Source organism: Brassica napus, chromosome C6 (genome assembly GCF_020379485.1).
Source record: "Brassica napus cultivar Da-Ae chromosome C6, Da-Ae, whole genome shotgun sequence".
Lineage (NCBI taxonomy): Eukaryota > Viridiplantae > Streptophyta > Magnoliopsida > Brassicales > Brassicaceae > Brassica > Brassica napus.
Genome location: NC_063449.1, coordinates 45,209,718 through 45,230,761, shown reverse-complemented (window position 1 = coordinate 45,230,761; position 21,044 = coordinate 45,209,718). Strand labels below are relative to the sequence as shown.

Genomic DNA, 21,044 nt, shown 5'->3' with positions numbered 1-21,044 from the left:
AACAACAAGTTGATATGGCCGAGTTGGTCTAAGGCGCCAGATTAAGGTTCTGGTCCGAAAGGGCGTGGGTTCAAATCCCACTGTCAACATTTCCTTTTTTCTCTTCTTTTTTTTGTTTTTCACGTATTATTCCATTTCTTACAGCAATAATCTCCTTGTAGATATTTTCTCAGATAATTTGCTGGTGGAGTGGTGGTCATAAAGTAAATTATACATACGAGAAAAAAAAAAAAAAAAAGACAGTGGACCATTTCATCAACCATGTTCCTCAGTGATAATTTATCTATTTTATGTCGTTTAACTTAAAATCATCTTAATCCTATAGTAGCCTTCATCAGTAGTGCCGCTATGCAGTGCTAAGGGTTTTAGAGACCCAATGCAAGTTTTAGAAATAAATTTATTTACGGCTATAATGAAAACAATTTTAATTCGATATATCATCTTCACCAAATACACAAATCTAATATTGTAAAAGAATAAATTTATCACGTGAATATACTATATTATGTTATATAGAAAAAATACATGGATTCAGAAGGTGAGTTGGTAAAAGTTTTTATAAAAAAAATAAATCTAAACCATTAAACTAGAAATTATTTTAAATTTTGGAGTACGATAAAAAATCATATTAATCGAGGCCTTCAAAGGAATGACTTTTTCGATATAGTGTAGGCATGCCTCTAACCTTTACGAAGCTAGAGGCTTTGTCGTCACGTAACAAAGTTCAACATTTTATTTTCGTTGTGAAAAAAATAATTTTCGATAGTAAAATCAGTGAAGTAATATTTCACATAATTTGTTTTTGGAACTCTTTCACATAATTTGTAAAAGTAATAAATCGGTGTTAGGATATATGTTTTTCAGTGGTATTCACAATTTACAAAAAAAAAACAACTTTTTGTATAAACTATAATAATGGACTTTAAAATATTTTCTTAAAAACGTTAAGTTGAGTGAAAAAGCCCACGCCAGGCCTGTTAACGATGATAATGGCCGAAAATGATGAAAATAGAAAAATGGAGTTTCTGGGAGATGAATGAACAAAATTGGAAATGGCGACAGCGACGACGTCTTCAACTAGGTCAAAGAACTGGAGAACCGTTGTGTTATTCTGGACAATCTCTCTCACTATCTTCTACTCTCTCTTCCAAATGGGTCTCCGAAACTCACCATCCACTTCATCGTCGTCATCATCATCATCATCAGGTAAAATCAATGTATTTAAATTTTGTAAAATGTCGTTTAATATTCGAAATTAAACACCTTTTTATATCCTCAGATGATTTCGATGATATTTTGATTTTATTTATTATTACACGATCTGATTAGTTAGTTAGTTAGTTAAAAACTCTTTCTCTAACCAGATGAGTTGCCTTGTGTTTGTGTTTATACTAGTCTTAAATTGAAAATCCATGTCGACTTGCTAACAGAAAAAAGTCACCAGCATCAAACATAAATAACTAGTTTTTTGTATATTATATACAAAGAAATGTCTCTGTTTCTTGACCCCAACTTTATGTTTTAGAGATCTAATGGGTACTTAAAATCACCATTCTTTATCTCTTTACCCTAACACTCAACATGTTTCTTGTTTACTGAAACCAAGTGTATGTTTCGAGAACGTGTCAGAGTGAATATCTGTTCTAAGACCAATGCTTGATTTTTGAGATCTGGTACCTTTGTTATGTGTTTTGTTAATTTATCTCAAGTAGATAGTTAGTTGGAAGGTCGTTTATTTTTGTTGCTAGATATTCATGGTGATAATCATTTGGGCTGTTATTGTATTTCAGATCCTATTGTCACCTATGCGGAACAAAGCACGAGGCTGTATGATAAAATGGAACGGGATTTACAGGAAAATGGTCCGATGTTCCTTAAACAAGGCGAGACATCTCAGTCATTGTCACTTTCAGATCTCTTCACACTCAAGGATGGAATTATATCACCTGTCCTCAAGGTAGATTGTAGCATCTTTACTTCAAACCATTATTCTAATGTATATGCAGCTCGATATAGCTAAATGTACCGTATAAGTTGATTCTATAAAATGTTTAGTTTACTTGTGTGTATAGGTTGCAAACCCGCCTGTGCGAGCTAATGTGTTACATCTCAGCACAGATTACTCTGTCCCTGTCTCGTGAGTGTGTATCTTTCCTCCTTTCCTCCTTTCCTCCTTTCCTCAAATCCAAATCTTTTGCTGCTGAGTGAAAGGTCTCCTTATATGTATTGCAGGGAAGTCGTGAAGAGTGTGTTCAGCCCTTACTTTGAAAACAGTAAGCCTCCCACAATTTTCTTTTCAACACATTTTGGAAAACTAAGTAGCAGATATATGATTTTGTGTTTTATGTTTATCAGCCATCTGGTATCAAGACTCTAACATGTACCACTTCAGCATGTTCCATGCGTCTCATCACATTGTCTCTGTTCCAGCTACCGAAGATGAGGTCTTCTTTTTCACTTTGATTTTCTAGCAGGAACTTTAACCTTGTGAAGATCCTAGTCGCTGAGATTGTTCTTTGCTGTGATCAGGTTGAAGCAGAAGCAGCTGCTGTTAAAGCTGTTGCTAACAAGCTCTGCCCTTTGGAGATTGTATTGGATAGAGTTCTCTTAACCTCAACAGGTGTTCTTCTTGGATGCTGGAAGGTAATTTTTGTTTCTTTCAACTTTTGCCTCAACAACCGAGTCATCTTTATAGCCTGTGTTATCTTTCCCCCAGGTTAATTCTGGAGATGATCCCATAACTATTCGTTCAAAACTAAGATCCGTGCTTCCACGTGCACCGGAGAAGCAACTTGTAATATTTATATCATGAACTACATATACAATTTCATCTCTCATGGACAAGAGGAACCACTGGTCTGATACTTGAGTTGATTTGTGTTTCAGTACGATGCGGCAATTCTCCATACATCGTTAGCAAGGCTGCTTGGTCCTCCTATATCTCCAACTGAGGCAAGTTTCCTTTTGTTTTTGTTTCCTTGCTGAATTAATTAGCAAGGCTGACTTGACTTAGTGATTGTTGCTTATGTAGCAGGCTGGTTCTGGCGACCATCTCCAGGTTCTTCACGAACTGGTCACAAAGCTAAACAACCAAATCCGAGGGTTCAAGGTAAAAATCTCATTAAAGCAGAAGCTTTCTTGACTGTAGATGCTTAAACAAGAATTGATAAATCTCTTACATTGATATAGGCATTAGTATCAGAGCTATGGTATGTAGAAGAGTTCGATCTTCTGGCGCTTGCTTTGGGAGGGAGAATGAAGGTTCGATCGTTCCCACTTGGCTGCTCAAAGAGCTAATATTTTTTCTTACCGGATTCTGTTTTTACTTCTTCTTTTTTGAGTAAGATGGTATCTTTTAACATCAAAACCATTATGTTGTTCATGTGTATATATTCTTCAGCTTCTGGCACATTAGTTTCACATTACTTTTTACTTTTTAGTCAAGAAAACTATTATATTCAAGTGAAACCATCTACATACACTGCATCAAAATTATAGAATTTTACATATTGCAACTAGTGTTTCAAAAAAATGAAAAACATATTTCAACTTTTTTGGTTTCTTGTGTGTCAATCTCTCAAATGGTTAATTTCGTATTTCTTTTTGGCAACTTTCCAAAAAGCTTTGATTATTCCTGAAAGCTTGACCTCTGTCTTTTTTCGCCATTAAAAAGTTAACAACTTTCAACAGGTCTATCACACAATTATTCTCGTCTCTCTTTCTTCATCTTGATCTCCTGTGGGTAGTGTGTTTTAGTGGAGTAAGACTCAGATTCAGAGCTAAATCAAGCTTTGAGAGAATGGGATCTGGAGCTGGAAATTTCATCAAGGTTCTTTTGAGGAACTTTGATGTTCTTGCTGGGTAATGTTCTAATCTAGTCTCTCCTTCTCAAAGTTTGTTTCCTTACCTCTAAATCTCCTTCCTTTAAGTTTCTGTTTCTAGACATAACTCATGTTTGAAGTTCCAATCTTTGTCTAGTTTGAGTGATTACTAATCGCAGTCTCTTGTTGCAGGCCTGTTGTTAGTCTCGTTTATCCACTGTAAGTGGATCCATCTCTCTTGAGCAAAAGCTTTACTTTGTGTGTTTTCAGCTTTGATCTAATGTGTTTTCTTCATTCTTTGTAACGTTTCAATGGCTGGCTAGACATGCTTCAGTCAGAGCAATTGAAACTCAGTCTCACGCTGATGACAAACAATGGCTCACTTACTGGGTCCTTTACTCCTTACTTGCACTCTTCGAGCTCACCTTCGCCAAACTCATCGAATGGTAGTGAAAATGATTGAAACAAGTGACTTCAACAACTTCTTTTTTTGCTGACAGTGCTCTTGTCTAAACAGGGTACCGATATGGTCATTCGCAAAGCTGATCTTGACTTGCTGGCTTGTGATTCCATACTTCAGCGGCGCTGCTTATGTCTACGAACACTTTGTGAGACCTGTGTTTGTTAACCCACAGAGCATTAACATTTGGTATGTGCCAAAGAAGATGGATATCTTCAGAAAGCCAGATGATATGCTAACAGCTGCTGAGAAGTACATTGCAGAGAATGGACCTGATGCTTTCCAGAAGATCTTAAGCCGAGTAATGCTCTCTCTCTCTCTCTCTCTCCTTAACGTGTCTCCTTCCTAAAATGTCATTGTTCTTTACTTAAAATGTTGCTTTGTTCCCTTGCAGTCTGATAAATCAAAAAGATATAAACAGCCTGAGACCATGTATGGTGAAGAGTATCAGTACCAAGGGAACTACAAAAGCTTTTAATACTAGACTTGTGAAGCAAGTTTCATGTCTTAGATGTTTGTTTTGCTTCTTTGTAAAAGAAGTTTATAAATAAACTTTATTGAAACTTGTTCAGTTCCCGGTTCTATCTGAACAACAATAACCCACAAAGACAATGAAGAGAACATAAACTCTCTTGACCCCAATCATCAACAGAAAACTGTTGAAAACAACATGTAAGAACCCTAATAAACAAGTCAATAGCTTGGCTCTCAAGTCTTCATCAACATCCCATAACTGCACAATTATACACAAAGCTTCCTGATGGCTTTGAAGCAAGAACTCTCCAATATAGAGACTCACCATCCCTTGGGACACAAGCATTGATCTCTACAAACCCTCCTCCCAGTGTCCTAGGCCCTCCAACCACCACCAACTTATCCCCACAAGCCCTAAACGCCATCCCCCAACCGTTCATCGAAGAAGCTCTCTCCGGCAAGTTCCCAACTTTATTCCACACGTTACACCCTTTATCATATCTCCTCACCTCCTGCTGCTCATAGCTCGCAGCATAAAGCTCATCTTTCACAACCGCTACAAGCGGCGGCGCAGCTGAAGCCGCCATTGCGGAGGAGGAGGAAGTCTCCTTTCCCTGACCTCCTCCTCCTCCTCCTCCTCCGTTGCTTCTCTCCGGTAACATATTAGGTATCAAACTCCACGTCATCTTCTTTAAATCATACACTTCACCACACATAAGCATCTCAGAGTTTCCCTCTCCGATCCCTCCAATAACGTAATAGTTCCCGTCCATGAACACGCTCGAACACATCTTCCTCGCCTTGTTCATGCTCGGTATGACAGTCCACTCCCCTGTCTCCGAGTTATAAACCTCCGCGGAGCTCAGTATCCTCCAACTCGGGTCACATCCTCCGGCTATAACCGCCACCTCGCCTAGACTCGCTGATCCAAACAAGCACCTAGGAGTGTTCATTTGCATCCCAGACGTCCACGTGTTGGTCAAGATGCTGTACTTGTATATCACATGAGACGTAATCTCTTTACCGAAGACGAGAAGCTCTGTGCCGACAGCGAGAGATTCTTTGTCAGAACACATGAAACATTCGTTGAACGTCATTTTGGGTACACGTAGCCATCTGTCTCCGTTTGGATCATATGCTTCCCATTCAAGGAGCCTGCAGGAGAAGTAGATCCAATGCTCCACGATGCCCTTCGCTCGTCTCAGCCTGTACAGCTCGCTGTCCTTGATGAGCGAGCGGAAGGTTTTGCTCGTTGAGGCGATGGATTTGAAATCTGATAAGGAGCAGTGAGCTAAGCAGTTGAGAAGCGCGTTTTGGTCGAGTAGAGTTACTGGTGAACTCTGCTGATCACCACCACCTTGCTGACCATGAGTATCATCATTGTCTAACAAGCGCTTCTTCAAGTAAAGCTGAAGCATGTAGTGTGCGTTATATATCGACTTGATCTCTTCCGCACATGAAGATGGTAAGTCTCTTGAGACGAGATAGTTCGGAGTCTCTAACATGATGGAACAACGCTAAGAAAACAATCAAAGAAATAAATAAAAATCAATCACCCAAGAAACAAAAAAGAGGAGAGAAAGACAACATTGATAATGACACTCCAAAGTCATGTGTTTTTTTTAAAATTTGATAACTATGTATCAAAATGATCCAAAGAAACTAGATTTAATAGCAGAGATGATAGTAACGTTGGGACCAATGAGAGATTAGCTCTGACATCATTCTTTGGGGGATAAGTTAAAAGTCAGCAACTTTCCTATGAAAATGATCTTAACATCTCAGCAAATCAAATCATTATAATCCATAGAACAAAGCTTTTCGTTGGTTTAAAAATCTCAACACGATCAGATCAAAAAGCAATTCACCACTAAAAAGAGACAGAACACAAAGAAACCACCGGTTCGACGGAACATCCAATAAAATTTCAGGATAATCTCATATTGGATACTAAATCAATAAAAAGAAGTAAACTTTAGAAAAAGAGTATAATTCAATCAAAGCTCACCAGTAATTGCAAAATCAATCAAACTCGGTTTGAAGATCTGCAATAAAAAAAACATAAATCCAGATAAAACCCACTTTAGATTACCGATGATTTCAACAATCAGACACATATAGAATCACGAAAATTTTCCGACAGAATCAATCAAACTCAACTGAGTTGTGTTTTGTTTTTTTTTTTTTTTTTGGATCAACGCTATGGATGATAATCCATCATCGACTCATTCCGGGCACGTTTGAGCTGAATTGGTATCATATATGAGCTGTGATTTACATTTTTTGAGGGGGTGTTACAAAAGGATACACGAATGAATGAACCAGTGGAGTGATTTTATACATTATAAAATCAAAAGAATGAAGCTGAAGAATTTGTATTTTTTTACTATTTTTATTTAATACCAAGACAACAAGGAGAGGGTAAAGGCTAGTTAGCTATTGGCAAAATGTGAGTTAACGGCCAATTCTTAGCTCTCGCGCGTGCACATGTTTCTGCTTCCGACGAAGGGTGTCATTGATTTAGGACTTGTTTGTTTCTCCGGATGGAAATGAGAGTTTTGTTCGTTTAGACACTAAACGTGCAACTCATCTGGATGGATCATCCGGATGACTTCCGAAAATTTAGGCTTAATTTTAAAGTCTATTCAACTGATCCAATTTAGACCATTTGGATGAAGATGAATCATTCAATATAGTATAATGTCTATTATGTCCCTGATTTAATTCACAAATTACAAACATAAACATAATATCATTTTGTCATACACGAAGACTGACAAAACCATAAAAACGCATTCTCCCGCGAAAACCTAAAATCAAAATTTTCACGCCAAAACCCTAAAAATGCATTTCCGCACAAAATTGCAAAAACGTGTTTTCCCGCCAAAATTGCAAAACGTGTTTTCATGCCAAAATCACAAAAACGTGTTTTCATGCCAAAATCACAAAAACGCGTTTTCACGCCAAAACACCAAACACACATTTTTTCCCCAAAACACAAAAACACGTTTTCCCGCCAAAACCACAAAACATGTTTTCCCGCTGGAACGTGTTCCCCCCCCCCTCAAAATCGAAAATGCGTTTTCTCATCAAAATGCATTTCCCGCCAAAACTGATTCTTGTGAAAACCGCAAAAACATATTTTTTCCGCCAAAACACATTTTCTGCGAAACCCGAAAAATCATATTTTCCCGCCAAAACGCATTTTCCGCGAAACCCGAAAAAGCGCGTTTTCATGCCAAAACTACAAAACGCGTTTTCACGCCAAAATCGTAAAATGTGTTTTCTCGTCAAAACCGAAAATTGTCGTTTTCTGGCCAAAACCGAAAAATCTTGTTTTCCAACCAAAACCGAAAAACGTGTTTTCCCGCCAAAACCAAAAATTTCGGTTTCCCGCCAAAACCGCAAAAATGTGTTTTCCCACCAAAACTAGATAACATGTTTTCTCGCCAATACCAAAAATTGTATTTTTCCGCCAAAACCAAAAAATCTCGTTTTCCCGTCAAAACCGAAAAATCTCGTTTTCTGTCAAAACCGAAAAAAATTGTTTTCCGCCAAGACCGAAGTTACAGTCGGTTTATTATTACTACTCTTTTAGTTTGAAACTCTAAAGTTTTTTTTTTCAAATACATGTTTATCAAATTTTTTGTTTATTAGAAGTTATTATTATAGTAAAGTTTAACATATGATTAAATCAAGACAAAAGTATTTTGGTAATTTGTTTACAAAACTCATTTGAATGGAAATAAAAATAAAAAAACAAACATAAAATTCATTTAGATGATTCATCTAGATGAACTATCTGGATGGACGAATAAACAGTCCCAAAAATCGGAATGAACCATTTGAATAAGATTATACAAATGGCGAAACTAACATAGCCCCAGTAATATTGGATTGGAACTAACCCAGGTCGTGAAGCCCATTTGTGAGCTAGCCTGCTTACTTCTACTAATGGGCCGGGTTTGTTTTAGGCTGTTAGGCCGTTTATTAACACATCAAGTTTCGCTGTAAATTTTTTTTTTTTGGTTCATGAAAATATTATGAATGTAAATCAATTATAGACCTATTAGTAATATCACTAGTAGCGTTTTACTTTATTTCCACTGAATTTGAAGTCTAGAGAAGGTTGCAATAGCTTCAATTCAATACTATGTGGTTAACTGAGAATATTCTACAAGGTATGGTATCTTTTCTCTTTTTTTATGTATCGAAGAAAATTACTATGCTATATTATTTGACCTACCACTAATTTTCGGACCACACTTCCAATTTTTAAAGTATACACTAGTTTTTTTTTCAATATACACTAGTTTATGTAATACAATGTGCGACAATCTTGTTTTTTTTACTAGAACGAAACTATAGATTAGCATCGTGGAACCTCATGCAACTGCTTAGCTTTTAAACTCTTTTATTTTGATCTCCTGGCCAGTGGGATCAATGAAAAGATTTCTGACGCTAATTACAATCATTAAACATAATCAAGGAGATTAATTATTGATTTAAGGTTAATCTAAAAAATTGCAAATTGTAAAAGGATGAAGCTTATGCGATAGTGGACGTTGTCGATCATATTAATATTAAAATGTTGACAACTTAGGTTTAAGTACCAAGTTGTAACATAGAAAACGAATCTGCATGACGTAGAGAGACCAAGTTTTGATTTGTGTTGTTTAATTAGATGAGACACGTTAAAACCAGCAACCTATATACTGTCTTAACTTTGGCTGTTTATTAAGAATGGTAACTAATTGGAATGTGCAAGAGCCAGGAGGTATATAGCCTTTTCGAGAAAGTTATTCCCAATCACAACGCATGCATATGATACCAACCATACGATTCGTGAACATATATGATATTTTCCGACACTCTTTTACACAATATGTGAATGCATAATCCTAGGGTTTTATATTGTTTAACCTCTTTCGTCTGGTAGGTTTTGCATAAATTCATTCGTTAATTTTATACGTACGTAAACTCTAACACTAGTAAGATAGTTACATTTTCAAGTGCAGTTCTACTAATAGTAAAACAGACACACACACAACTCAAATAATACAAGATCAAGTTGTAATACTAAATTTCCTTCTCTATATATAAGGATAAACGATGATTTTGCCTTGTTTTGTTTTGTCTTCTTCGTCGCAAACGCAATGGAAACAAGAAAAGATGCTATTGTGAGTTTGATTAATTTCACGTGCAGATTTAGAAGTGAAAAGCTTTTGTGACTCATCCTGAGTCATAAACTTGTAACTAATCGCATCCTATAAATGTAGTGTACCCTTTCTTTCTTATTTTCTATTTTAGTGTGCCCTTTCAACCTTCCAACTATTCGCCACATTACAGTTTATATTATTGATCAAAATTTAGCATTAAGCTAAAGAAAATAGCTAGTACAAAGCATAAAATAATTATGCTGCAAGGTGATTAATTATTGTAATGCCTTAAATAAATTTATTTGATAATATTGCAGGAGTACTAGCAATGTATATAGCTGGATCACATTTTTTACCAATACTATACGATTAAGCTTGTTTTGGTCGGTGCAAAGAGGAGAGGGACAACACCTGAGCTCAATTAAGGGTTGAATGTAGATAATATCTTATTCGTATTATTAATTAATCTTTGTATACAAAATATTCGATTCTAACTTTCTAAAATGTTACCATATTTGTTGACAAGAGACTATTAATTACCCAAATATATATATAGTTAGCTGTAAGATAACATATATTTCTAACTAGTAACAAGAAACAATGTTTAAATTCATTTGCTATATAAAAAGCATGTTCTGTATCTATCGCAAAAATCCTTGATTAGTGGTTTTACATGAACTCTATTCATGATAGTTATGCAATTTAACACACGGAACCACAGTTTAGTATAAAGTTATTAAGAAATGTTTAACCAACTCCCATATCAAAGAATTCCCACAATTATATCAATTGTTTATATAACCGAATCTGTTAAAAACAGATTAAAATGTAGAAATATAGTCAGTGAATCAGTAGGAATAAAATATCTCTTCAAAATGTATGGTTTAATTTAATAAAACCATATATATATGTATAAACTTCATTCTTAATTCAATAACGGTGCACCGGAGCATGATTATTGGGATTTCTTAGGGTGAGGTTCTTAGAGTATGTACATTGCTATAACCCTCTGAAGTTTCTTAGTCAATTTTTTAGTATTAAAACTAAGTTTAGAGGTAATGCTAAGAAACTTCTAATTTTTAGTCCTCCAATGGTAGATTCTTAAATTAAGGGTTTTAAAAAAAATTATTAAACAATTTTTTATTGAAACTAAAATTTATTTATTACATAAAATATAGTGAAATATAACATTTTAAACATAGATTTTAAAATAAAAACATAAAAACAAAGATTATTAAAATAAACGATAATAATTTAAAAGAGGCATCGATACTCAGTTGTTGTCTTGATCACGTCCACATGTAGACCAGATATGTTCAACCAAATCAGCTTTCAGTTGTTGATGCACGTGTCTATCACGAATTCTAGTTCGAACATCCATCATATTGGCGATATTTGTAGGCATGTCTGTAGAATAGGTGAGATCGACATGTGAACTTCCGTTGCCTTCTCCTTGTTGGAATTCTGAAATATCAAATTGAGTGTATTCATCTCGTTCGTCTTGTACTATCATATTATGGAGTATGATACATGCTCTCATAATCTTCCCAATCTTGACTTTATCCCAAAAAAGTGCGGGATTTTTAACAATGGCAAATCGAGCTTGCAAGACTCCGAAAGCACGCTCGACATCTTTTCGAACAGCTTCTTGACGTTGAGCAAATAAAACTGCTTTCGGCCCTTGTGGAATTGGAATAGATTGGATAAAAATTTCCCATTTTCGGATAAATACCATCGGTGAGATAGTAAGCCAAATGATATTCTCTTCCGTTGACCGAGAAATTCACTTGCGGACCTTGACCATTTATTATGTCATCAAAAACAGGTGAGCGATCAAGAACATTGATATCGTTTAAGGTACATGGAGGTCCAAAAAATGCATGCCATATCCAGAGATCATATGAAGCAACCGCCTTAAAACGATGGTGGGTTTTCCAGAACCACGAGAATATTGCCCTTTCCAAGCGGTGGGACAATTCTTCCATTCCCAATGCATACAATCGATGCTTCCTATCATCCCGGGAAAACCACGAAGCTCTCCTATATGAAGTAGACGTTGAAGATCATTCGGGGTCGGTCTTCTTAGGTACTCATCGCCGAACAAATCTATTATTGCGTCCACAAAATTTTCCACACATGACCGAGCAGTGCTTGCACCGAGCCTTAGGTATTCATCGACCGCATCAAGCGCAGAACCATATGCCAACACACGAATAACCGCTGTACACTTTTGAAGTGTAGAGAGACCAAGCCTTCCGAGACCGTCTTTCTTTTGACGAAAGAATTGAACTTCACTGGAGAGGCGATCAACAATATGCATGAACAATGACTTGTTCATTCTAAATCGTCGTCGGAATAGATTTTTGGGATATGTTGGAGTGTCACTGAAATAATCATTCCATAACCGGAGATGGCATTCTTCACGATTTCTTTCGATAAATTCTCGTTTTTTTCTTGTCTTCCTTGCGTCTTCTTGTTCACCATAATTATTACACAAATTCTCAAATGCTTGGTCGAGCTGTTGATCAAAATATTGATCGAAAGCTTCATCAAGTGATGTGTCAAGATCGTTATAAGAAGAAGATGCCATGAGATGATTTTTTTGGATAATGTAGAATTGAGAGTTGTTTAGAACGAGAATGGTGAGAAATGAGAGATGTCTGATGTGGTGAGATATGAGAATGGTGAGAAATGAGAAGTGAGAATGGTGAGAAATGAGAAGTGTTTTGATAATGAGAATGGTGAGAAATGAGAAATGAGAAGTGTTTTTATAATGACAATGGTGAGATAGAATTGTTTTGATAATGAGAATGGTGAGATATGTGAAATGAGAAGTGTCTGATGCAATATATAATGAGAATGGTGAGAATGCAGTTTAAACCCGTGAGCAACTAAAGTGTCTTCTTTCATATACAACACACATACATTGTCAGTTACAAGACATACCCGTGAGAACTCTAAAGCACAAACCCGTGACACACACATACATTGTCAGTTACAAGACATACCCGTGAGAACTCTAAACGACAAACCCATGTACTCTCCACAAACCCGTGACAAACCCGTGTACTGTCTCCACAAACACACTTCTCAGACCTGATCTCTTCTTTCCCAACGTGTACTATCTCCACAAACCCGTGACCTTTATCTTCATTCTTTCACCTGTTACTGTCGTCTTTACTCTCTCACCTGCATAAGAAACATGAACATTTTAAATAGAACAAGAACAACAAGAAACTGAAATTTAAACAGAACTAGAACAACAAGAAACTAAAATTTCACGCAACAAGAAACTGAAATTTTGTCAATGAGAACCACTTAAACACAAACAAGAAACCATAATATATATATGATTATGGTATGAAACACAACAAGAAACTGAAATTTAACACCATGAGAACCACTTAAACACAACAAGAAACTGAAATTTAAACAGAACAAGAAACTGAAACTTAAACAGAACAACAAACAACATACAGTGGTTCTAAACTCAAACATACAACAACTCCTCAATCAGCTTATTCTTTAGAGCTTCCTCACACTCGGACAATGTATCTTTGTTTGCAACAAGATTCCCAAGCAGAGACATCTTGGACAGCCTTTCTTTCATGACAAGATCCTTCTGCCTCATCGGCCACATTGTCTGAAACTCAGACAGGCCCTTCCCCTCATCAGTCTTCTTACCCCGTGCCTTAGATGCCTTCACACCCGGGGATGATTCAGGCCTTCATCACACGCGGACATCTTGCTTTCAGTCGCGTGAGATGTTGATGATTGTGCACCGTCGTCCAACTTCCTCTTTTTTGAACTTGCAGACTGTTTTGAGCTTGAAAGATCAGACCATTTCTGGTCATTTCGCAGCTCCAGCCACGCATACTCAATGGTAAACTTCTTCTTGTGGTTGTTGTAGAAGATCTCATGCGCTTTTTTGAGAAGATCAGTGTCATTTTGTCCGCTTGTCTTCTCTCTGGTTGCAGCTTCGTACGAGCCACAGAACTTGCATATGAGGTCGTTGATCTTCTGCCACCTTTGCTTGCAGTGCATTGGCTCTCTCTGTTCGCACCCTGGAACTGCAATTCTCCTCCAAAATGCACCTGATCTTTGCTCATTTGCCACGACAGGATCTTTGCTCGTATTAAGCCATGAACTGATAAGCAAAATATCATCTGAAGGAGTCCATTTCCTACATTCTCTACGCTCAACAGGAGTCTCTTTACCGAGGTTGCAATCTTCAGTAGATTGATTTACATAATAAGGAACTTGTGATGCACTAAAGACACTTTCTTGTTGACTTTGAAGAAGATCAACAAAATTAGAACCACTCGAAAATGGATTACAATCCATATCAGAATATGGATAAGATGACAGAAAGACAAGAAGAAGGAAGAGAAGAGAAGGAGCTTTGCGTTTAGATGGAAGAGAAGATCAGAGAGAAGGTGTTTATGATAAAGAATAGAAGGAGCTTTGCGTTTAATAGAGGGAAGAGGATTTGACATATATCTAAACACATTCATCACAGCTGAGACAATTCATCACAGTTAAGAGAAGAAGGACTTGACATATATCTAACAACCATCGACTTTCACCAACCATCACTAATGCAAGCATTTATTACACCATCCACTTCAATTCAAACAAGAATTACAAGACTTAGATCAATCTAACAGAGCAAAGAGCAATTTGGATTTATTACTAACACAATCATAAGTTCTCTTTCCTTACAAGCACAACCATCACTAACCTAAACATTTATCTCACCATCCACTTCAATTCAAACAAGGATTAAAAGACTTAAATCATTCTAACAGATCAAAGAGACATTTGGATTTACCTTGGAACGTGAGCAGAGGAGCTTGTACATGTACTGAACGTGAGCAGAGCAACTTGTCCTCTCCTCTGAACCATTTGTAGGCTCAAAACTCATTTGAAAAAACCAACAACAATGTCAGTAACTTCCTCGCAGAACCCATATGAAAAAATCAAACTTTCCTTTTGAATTAGACTTACGTGATCGTTTCTCCAGGATCCTTTGAAGTTCTTCCTTGTAAAGAAACAAAGAATCTCTTCGGGTTCTTTCAGTTCTCCAGGATCCTTTGAAGTTCTTTCTCACTATCTGAAACAAAAATTCTCAACATCAGTCTCGAGCTTAAGAAATTAGGAATTGGAAACAAAAGTTTCAAAGGTCTCAACCGAATGATGAAAAAGTTTCAAAAAGCTTGCGATTTTTCCTCATTGAGAAATTAAAAACAAACAATGGAGTTCACCTTAACAATCAACCTAAAAAAATAAGGAATCGCAAACAAACTCTCAAAAGTCTCAACAGGAAGAACCAAAATCAAAGACATGCAAATATGAGAAATTAGAAAAAAATTAGAGGTCACCTTTCAATTGCAATCAGCAGCAACCGCCGATTATCATCCTCGGAGAGAGCCACAGATTTTATCCCTCCACCATAGCCACCGTCGTTCTTCGAGGATAGCCACTGAATCACCAAGATTCGTCGAGGAAAACAACCGAGAAACGAAGAGGAGAGCCACCGATGAGAAGAATCGACGAGGAGAGCCACCAATGAGAAGAATCTACGACGACGAGCACCGAGGAGATTCATCGTCCACGCGATCTCCACTTTCTTTCCTTCGTCGAAGAGAGAAAGAACGAGAAACAGAATCGACGTTTCTCTTTCTTTGTTTTCGAAACACCTCGCCTCTCTCATCTCTCCTATTGACACGCGTCCCACAAGGCTCGATTCTTAAATGCCTTAATTAAGACTCAACTCTTAACTAATTCCCTATTTTCCATTTAAATTAAATGCTGATTATACTAAGAAGTGCTCTTAAGAGCCTCGAGTAAACATGCTCTTAGCAAAATATAAGAATCCATCTTTTAACATTAAACTAAAAAAACTAAGAGCCGGCTCTTAAATAAGATATCTAAGAGCTGGCTCTTAAATAAGATATTTAAGAGCCGGCTTTTAAATAAAATATTTAAAAACCGGTTTTTAGCTTTTTTAAGTTAAAAGTTAAGAGACGGGTTCTTATATTCCGCTAAAAACTTCATCCTAAAAACCTCCAATAATCATGATTTTAGTTTCATATTCTAAAGGTAGAAACAAAATTTAAAAACGAGGAGAAGTAGACAAACCGAAACAAGCAGCAAAGCGAATAAACCAAACGGATTTGAAGTTATTAACTATTTTTTTTTAATAATAATGGAATGGAATGCTCGTGAAATTAAGCTTAACCTTCGCTGTCGAGTTAAAGATCATGTGCCGCGAGAGACACGCTGACCTCCATTTAACACTGCTGAGCTCTCTTTGTTTTATTTCTAATAATATTTAAACTGAAATCAAATCTTTTTCTATTAAAAATTGTAGACAGAGGAGAGAAAGCTTGGGTTTGGCTCGCCGGATCATCTCCGGCCTAGTTTCCCGTTCATCGGGCTTAGACTCTGGGTAGAAGAAGCTTCTTCAGTTCTTCTTTTCCGGCTTTGTTTTTTCGGTAAGCGTTTATCTTCGCTTTCTTCGGCTTATTCCGGGTTCTTTTCCGGTTCCGTCCGATCAAGGCCTCTTTGTGTTTATCTGCTCAATTGACTCTCGAATCTCGCAGATCGTGTTCGATTGATGTCGATTAACTATCCTTTAGTGGCTTTGATCTTATCGTTTGGTCTGATTAAAGACCGTTTGGTCTGAACGGTTTTCTTTTGGATCGGTTACGGGTTGATGAAAGCTCACCGTCGAAGGGTCTCAAGCGGTGAGGGAAGAAGAGTTGGGTTCGATGGCTCTGGAGGAGATCTCGGGATAGTCTCGATGATGCTCTCCGTTCGAAAGAGTCCAGAATAAAATGATGGGTGAGATGGTTTCAATCTCCGGCGTGTTCCGGCGAAACTATTGGTGGTTTCGTCTTCTCTGGCGACGTCTTCTCGGTGTCGGTCGTGGTGTAGTGACCGGGTGACGCGTGTCTCTTGAAGGAGTGGATCTCAACACGTGGCGTCCATGCGCGTTTCTGGATGCGTGGCAAAGGGTGGCGCCGTTCGGTTAATGGATTGGGTTAGTTCCAATGGTTTTTTTTTAGTTCGGTCCTTTTGTGTTTGGGCTTTTTAAGTGTTGTATGTGGACTTTCGTTGTACTTAATCCTTTAATAAAATATTAGATGAAAAAAAAAAGATATCTTATATGTGTTGCTTCTAAATATACCTAAGTTCTTTTTATATCCAAGAAAAGTTGCGATTGATTGTTTTGGTAAGTTGACCTTGTATATATTGTTATGCTTTTTAAAATATATATCCGATATATATATATATTTATGCTCATGCGCTAATTTATTTCAAGAATTCTACTCAGACTTTTTCTCTCTAGATACTCATAGTTCTCTCATCATGTTCAATCCTATCCACGAGAATATCATATTTGTTGAATGATTTGATATAGATTAATCGAGAAAGATCTCTAATTTTTTTCATTATCTTTCGAAATTTCCGTGTATAGTTTAATTGATCTTGAAAAACGTTTCAAAACTAAGGTTTGTTCCGTTGTTAGTTTTCATGGCTTATTTATAAAAGTAATACAGTGACAAAAGTATAAGAATTATCTCCTTTTACGTGTGTTTTAAGCAAATAGTTCGATATGATGTATAACAATTTGTTACAAAATAGTACAGTAAAATAGTGTCATATTTATTAAGAGATTAAAACAGCTAGATCTTTTGACAGGAGAAAAAGTTGCCAGATCTGACCTCTTTTCGATATATTTTATTGGGAAATTTGCCCCTATACAAAAAAAACCCAAATTTGTTAAATAACCAAAAACACATTCTCTCTCCAATTCTCTCTCCAATTCTCTCTTCCTATCTCTTTCTTCTTTCTCTCTAGAAAACCAATTTCTTTCTTTTTATGGTTAGTACACAAATAAGCCCATTTTTGCCAGTTTTTCACCGTTTTAACTCAGTTCAGTAATAAAATTCAGATGACAAATAAGAGGGAGATCGGTCTGCACAACTACACCACTACAACTAAGTTTTTTTTCTTTTGTTTAATTTTTACAGTTAATCCTCTTCATTCTAGAAAAGTATACGAAAAGGGTCGGTTCTTGTTCAAGATACAAGAAAATTGCATCTAATGAATCAAAAGCGTATTGCCATATATTTCTCCAATGTATTAAAATCTGAGATTTGTTGTTTCGTTCTCCCAGCTCACACTTCGAGTTTACACAGATTTTCTTATCGTTTTCTATTCTATATTTTCGAAACATACATCCTTATTTTCCTGGCTTATTTCTAACGGGAAATTCTATAATATATTTAGTAAAAGAGAAACTGTATTTTTCAGGCTCGAAACTAAGATGAACATGTATGATAAACTAGTAGGCAAAATGGAAAGAAATACAAAATTAACCTTTTCTCAAAAAAAAAAAGATTGGCAAAATTTCTTTGCATTTTCAAAAAAAATTTGTCTGCAGATTTTTTATTTTAACGTAATACACAATTTATGTGTAACCACGAATAAGAAAGTGCAGGTAAACCGGGCCTCGTAGTCTGGTGGTAAAGGAACCTCGGCTGAGGTGCTCGCCACCCGAATTCGAGCCCCGGCCACGAGGGGTATTTACATGGGCTGCCTTTCGCCCTCCAGACCACTTCGCGTAACCAGGGGCCCTTAAGTGGACGCTTAAAAATCCTGTAATGGCATGAGCTTAGGCCCGGTGGGCTAGTCGATCACGCAAAGTGGTCGGATACTGGATTATCAAAAAAAAAAAAGTGCAGGTACATGGGTTTTAAACAGTGCATTGATGTCGTGACAAAAAGGAAATTACATGATTTCTGTGTTTTATTTAAATTGATACGTGTTTTTTGTGGTGTAGCAGATTAGTGCATATATAATAAATTAATAATGAGCTCACATGAATTAAGTGTTCACGTCGGTCGGTGTAAGTGAACGCTCCTCCCGAAATGCCACGTGTGTTGTTGATCAAATAACATGGGCGTGTGTTTGTGAACCCTTTGACCAGTCAAATTACACATACTTTGGCCCTTTCCTTACAGGCTTACACACCAATTTGTATACGTAGATACTGTAAATATCATACATTTATACGTGTTAACTATATAATTATATGCAAGTCGTAACAGGGCTGTGTATAGATTTGTCGGCGTTTTTTGTTAAGCATTAACAGTATGTAAGTTGCTTTTTGCAATAGTAATTTTAACAAATGTTAAGCTTACATAGTAATGAAAGACCAATGACTGAACATGTAATTACTATTAATTAGTAGTTTTTTGTATCAAAAGCCACAAACAAATTCAGAAACTGTGGTACAGTACCATTAAATTTGAGTTTCTTTAACTAAAAGCTAGATGTTGATATTATATTATTTTAAAATATAAATACGAAATCTTCCTTAGTTCCTTCGTTAGTATGATATCTTTTGTATCAAGTTTGTGAACTTATAGTATAACTTTGTATTTATGATTTAATATACAAGTTAATATAATAACTTAAACAAAGATAGTAATGTACCGGAAAAATTAGATCAAGATATTTCCGAATCAAATAGAGAGATATACATCGTACAATAACTTCAGTTTTGATGTCAACATTTCGATTTCAATCAATGGAGGAGAAATATAATTTTCCAGACTAATCCTTTGAATTTTACAAGAGGGCATTTCAATTAGAATGCCTTATAATTGAATTAAAAAGGTACATGTGTGGACGTGGTAGAGCGAAAACCTAATAGTGTGGATTTTATGAATATTTTAAAGTTGTGTTTGGAGGAATGGATAGGCTTCCTATAGTTATAAAGTATAATATTTTTTTCTTGATAAGCGCACACAAATTCAATTTCATAACTTCGTTTACATACATCTTTAGGTTTTTGCGGTAGAAATACATTTTGTGAACAGATACACGTTCACTTCTGTTACTGTGCTACATGATGCTATGATCTGTTCGTGTAAAGAGTTGTCAAAATACAAATTCCACTAACATATGTTCGGTAATGCGAGTGTCAATCTCAAAGCTCAAAACATTCAATAAAAATTACGATACATGTTTAATTTTTAAAACAAGATTTGGCTAGATCTCTCAACAATAAGATTATACATAGCATTGTGTCAAACTTAGATCTATATGTTAAATTTATGAGATTCTCTGAAACCGATCTATTATAACAAAAGGTGTCAGGAGGTGCATATTTCAATATTTGAAAGACAAGATTCGCATATATAATAATTTCAATTTTAAATAAGAAAGGCCTCATTGTTTGTTTATATTTTTGATAAACAAATAATATAAAAACCTACATAAATACAACCGTCACTTCACTTGTTTCCTTCATACTCTCATCTTCTCTCTTTCTTCTTTTTTCCGGCATAACTTGTCTGTGATTTTGAACAAAAAAAACTTGTCTGTGATTCTAAACTCCATAAATTGTTTCATCTATAAGTGTCTTTTGCTTCAGTATCTATAACTCTTACTATTTTTTTCGAATTAATATTCAAATACAAAGAAAATGTCAGGAAGAAGATCACGTTCGAGACAATCATCGGGGATCTCAGAAGATCAGATCAACGATCTCATTATCAAGTTGCAGCAGCTTCTTCCTGAGCTCAGGAACAGTCGTCGCTCGGACAAGGTACGTTAAATCTATGTTTTAACTATAGCTTTAACATATATATGGCATGAAAATAATGATATGTTATTTTACCAAAAAAAAATAATGATATGTATGCTTATATTGACAGGTTTCAGCATCGAGAGTGTTACAAGAGACGTGCAACTACATAAGGAATCTGCATAGAGAGGTTGACGATCTGAGTGAGAGACTATCTGAGTTACTCGCGAACACAGACACTGCTCAAGCTGCTTTAATCAGAAGTTTACTTACCCAATAATTTCTATCTTCTTCTTCTTTATTACTATAATAATAATAGTACGCGGATTTTATTTTTCTCTAGATGATGACCTTATAGATGTTTAATGATACAAGTTCGTCACTTCTGCTTTGGTCATAAATATTCGCTTGTTTCCTATATAAAACCTTTGCCTTTTTCAGTTACTTTGTTTGTCTCTTTTTATAATTCTGTTAGGGTTTGTTCACCCAAAGACTTAGCTATGTTCATTTTCTAGCCTTCCTTGTTT

The 21,044-nt window shown here is 36.1% G+C and overlaps 5 protein-coding genes and 1 non-coding gene across 14 annotated transcripts; 4 read left to right on the top strand and 2 right to left on the bottom strand.

Moving 5' to 3' along the window:
- The first annotated feature begins 8 nt into the window (after nucleotides 1-8).
- On the top strand, nucleotides 9-89 carry TRNAL-AAG. The gene has a single exon. It is a non-coding gene; the product is annotated as a tRNA-Leu (tRNA).
- An 895-nt stretch (nucleotides 90-984) lies between these two features.
- LOC106404585 lies at nucleotides 985-3,859 on the top strand. Of its 8 annotated transcripts, none has more exons than XM_048761439.1 (11): nucleotides 985-1,206; nucleotides 1,791-1,957; nucleotides 2,073-2,141; nucleotides 2,233-2,273; nucleotides 2,356-2,444; nucleotides 2,530-2,643; nucleotides 2,717-2,794; nucleotides 2,887-2,952; nucleotides 3,035-3,109; nucleotides 3,190-3,261; nucleotides 3,691-3,859. In XM_048761439.1, exons 1-11 carry the CDS (start codon nucleotides 1,000-1,002, stop codon nucleotides 3,730-3,732), a joined length of 1,020 nt encoding a protein of 339 aa, XP_048617396.1. In that variant the 5' UTR covers nucleotides 985-999; the 3' UTR covers nucleotides 3,733-3,859. The 8 variants fall into 8 exon arrangements, with proteins under 8 accessions (XP_048617396.1, XP_048617395.1, XP_048617398.1 ...); XM_048761438.1 differs by having other exon boundaries at nucleotides 3,032-3,109; XM_048761444.1 differs by having other exon boundaries at nucleotides 994-1,206; nucleotides 2,073-2,137.
- Nucleotides 3,701-4,852, top strand: LOC106403155 (HVA22-like protein a). Its single transcript, XM_013843998.3, has 5 exons — nucleotides 3,701-3,861; nucleotides 4,014-4,040; nucleotides 4,145-4,267; nucleotides 4,339-4,582; nucleotides 4,676-4,852. Exons 1-5 carry the CDS (start codon nucleotides 3,800-3,802, stop codon nucleotides 4,757-4,759), a joined length of 540 nt encoding a protein of 179 aa, XP_013699452.2. The 5' UTR covers nucleotides 3,701-3,799; the 3' UTR covers nucleotides 4,760-4,852.
- Nucleotides 4,821-7,203, bottom strand: LOC106403154 (F-box/kelch-repeat protein At1g74510-like). Of its 2 annotated transcripts, XM_022705192.2 has the most exons (3): nucleotides 6,916-7,203; nucleotides 6,764-6,800; nucleotides 4,821-6,272 (listed from the first exon to the last, which is right to left on the bottom strand). In XM_022705192.2, the coding sequence occupies exon 3, from the start codon at nucleotides 6,258-6,260 to the stop codon at nucleotides 5,001-5,003; it is 1,260 nt and encodes a 419-aa protein (XP_022560913.2). In that variant the 5' UTR covers nucleotides 6,261-6,272; nucleotides 6,764-6,800; nucleotides 6,916-7,203; the 3' UTR covers nucleotides 4,821-5,000. The 2 variants fall into 2 exon arrangements, with proteins under 2 accessions (XP_022560913.2, XP_013699451.2); XM_013843997.3 differs by having other exon boundaries at nucleotides 6,764-7,202.
- A 6,413-nt stretch (nucleotides 7,204-13,616) lies between these two features.
- LOC125588557 (glutathione S-transferase T3-like) lies at nucleotides 13,617-14,258 on the bottom strand. The gene has a single exon (XM_048759966.1). The coding sequence runs from the start codon at nucleotides 14,256-14,258 to the stop codon at nucleotides 13,617-13,619; it is 642 nt and encodes a 213-aa protein (XP_048615923.1).
- A 5,966-nt stretch (nucleotides 14,259-20,224) lies between these two features.
- LOC106405250 (transcription factor PRE3-like) lies at nucleotides 20,225-21,037 on the top strand. The gene is made up of 2 exons (XM_013845826.3): nucleotides 20,225-20,538; nucleotides 20,648-21,037. The coding sequence occupies exons 1-2, from the start codon at nucleotides 20,416-20,418 to the stop codon at nucleotides 20,795-20,797; spliced, it is 273 nt and encodes a 90-aa protein (XP_013701280.1). The 5' UTR covers nucleotides 20,225-20,415; the 3' UTR covers nucleotides 20,798-21,037.
- Nucleotides 21,038-21,044: the final 7 nt, after the last annotated feature.

Coding starts and splice junctions, on each gene's coding strand:
- LOC106404585 (XM_048761438.1), top strand. CDS start 1,000: ATGATGAAAATAGAAAAATGGAGTTTCTGGGAGATGAATGAACAAAAT. Junction 1,958..2,072: donor TTATATCACCTGTCCTCAAG/GTAGATTGTAGC, acceptor TTGTGTGTATAG/GTTGCAAACCCGCCTGTGCG. Junction 2,445..2,529: donor TTCCAGCTACCGAAGATGAG/GTCTTCTTTTTC, acceptor TGCTGTGATCAG/GTTGAAGCAGAAGCAGCTGC.
- LOC106403155 (XM_013843998.3), top strand. CDS start 3,800: ATGGGATCTGGAGCTGGAAATTTCATCAAGGTTCTTTTGAGGAACTTT. Junction 3,862..4,013: donor AACTTTGATGTTCTTGCTGG/GTAATGTTCTAA, acceptor CTCTTGTTGCAG/GCCTGTTGTTAGTCTCGTTT. Junction 4,041..4,144: donor GTTAGTCTCGTTTATCCACT/GTAAGTGGATCC, acceptor ATGGCTGGCTAG/ACATGCTTCAGTCAGAGCAA.
- LOC106403154 (XM_022705192.2), bottom strand. CDS start 6,260: ATGTTAGAGACTCCGAACTATCTCGTCTCAAGAGACTTACCATCTTCA.
- LOC125588557 (XM_048759966.1), bottom strand. CDS start 14,258: ATGGATTGTAATCCATTTTCGAGTGGTTCTAATTTTGTTGATCTTCTT.
- LOC106405250 (XM_013845826.3), top strand. CDS start 20,416: ATGTCAGGAAGAAGATCACGTTCGAGACAATCATCGGGGATCTCAGAA. Junction 20,539..20,647: donor ACAGTCGTCGCTCGGACAAG/GTACGTTAAATC, acceptor TTATATTGACAG/GTTTCAGCATCGAGAGTGTT.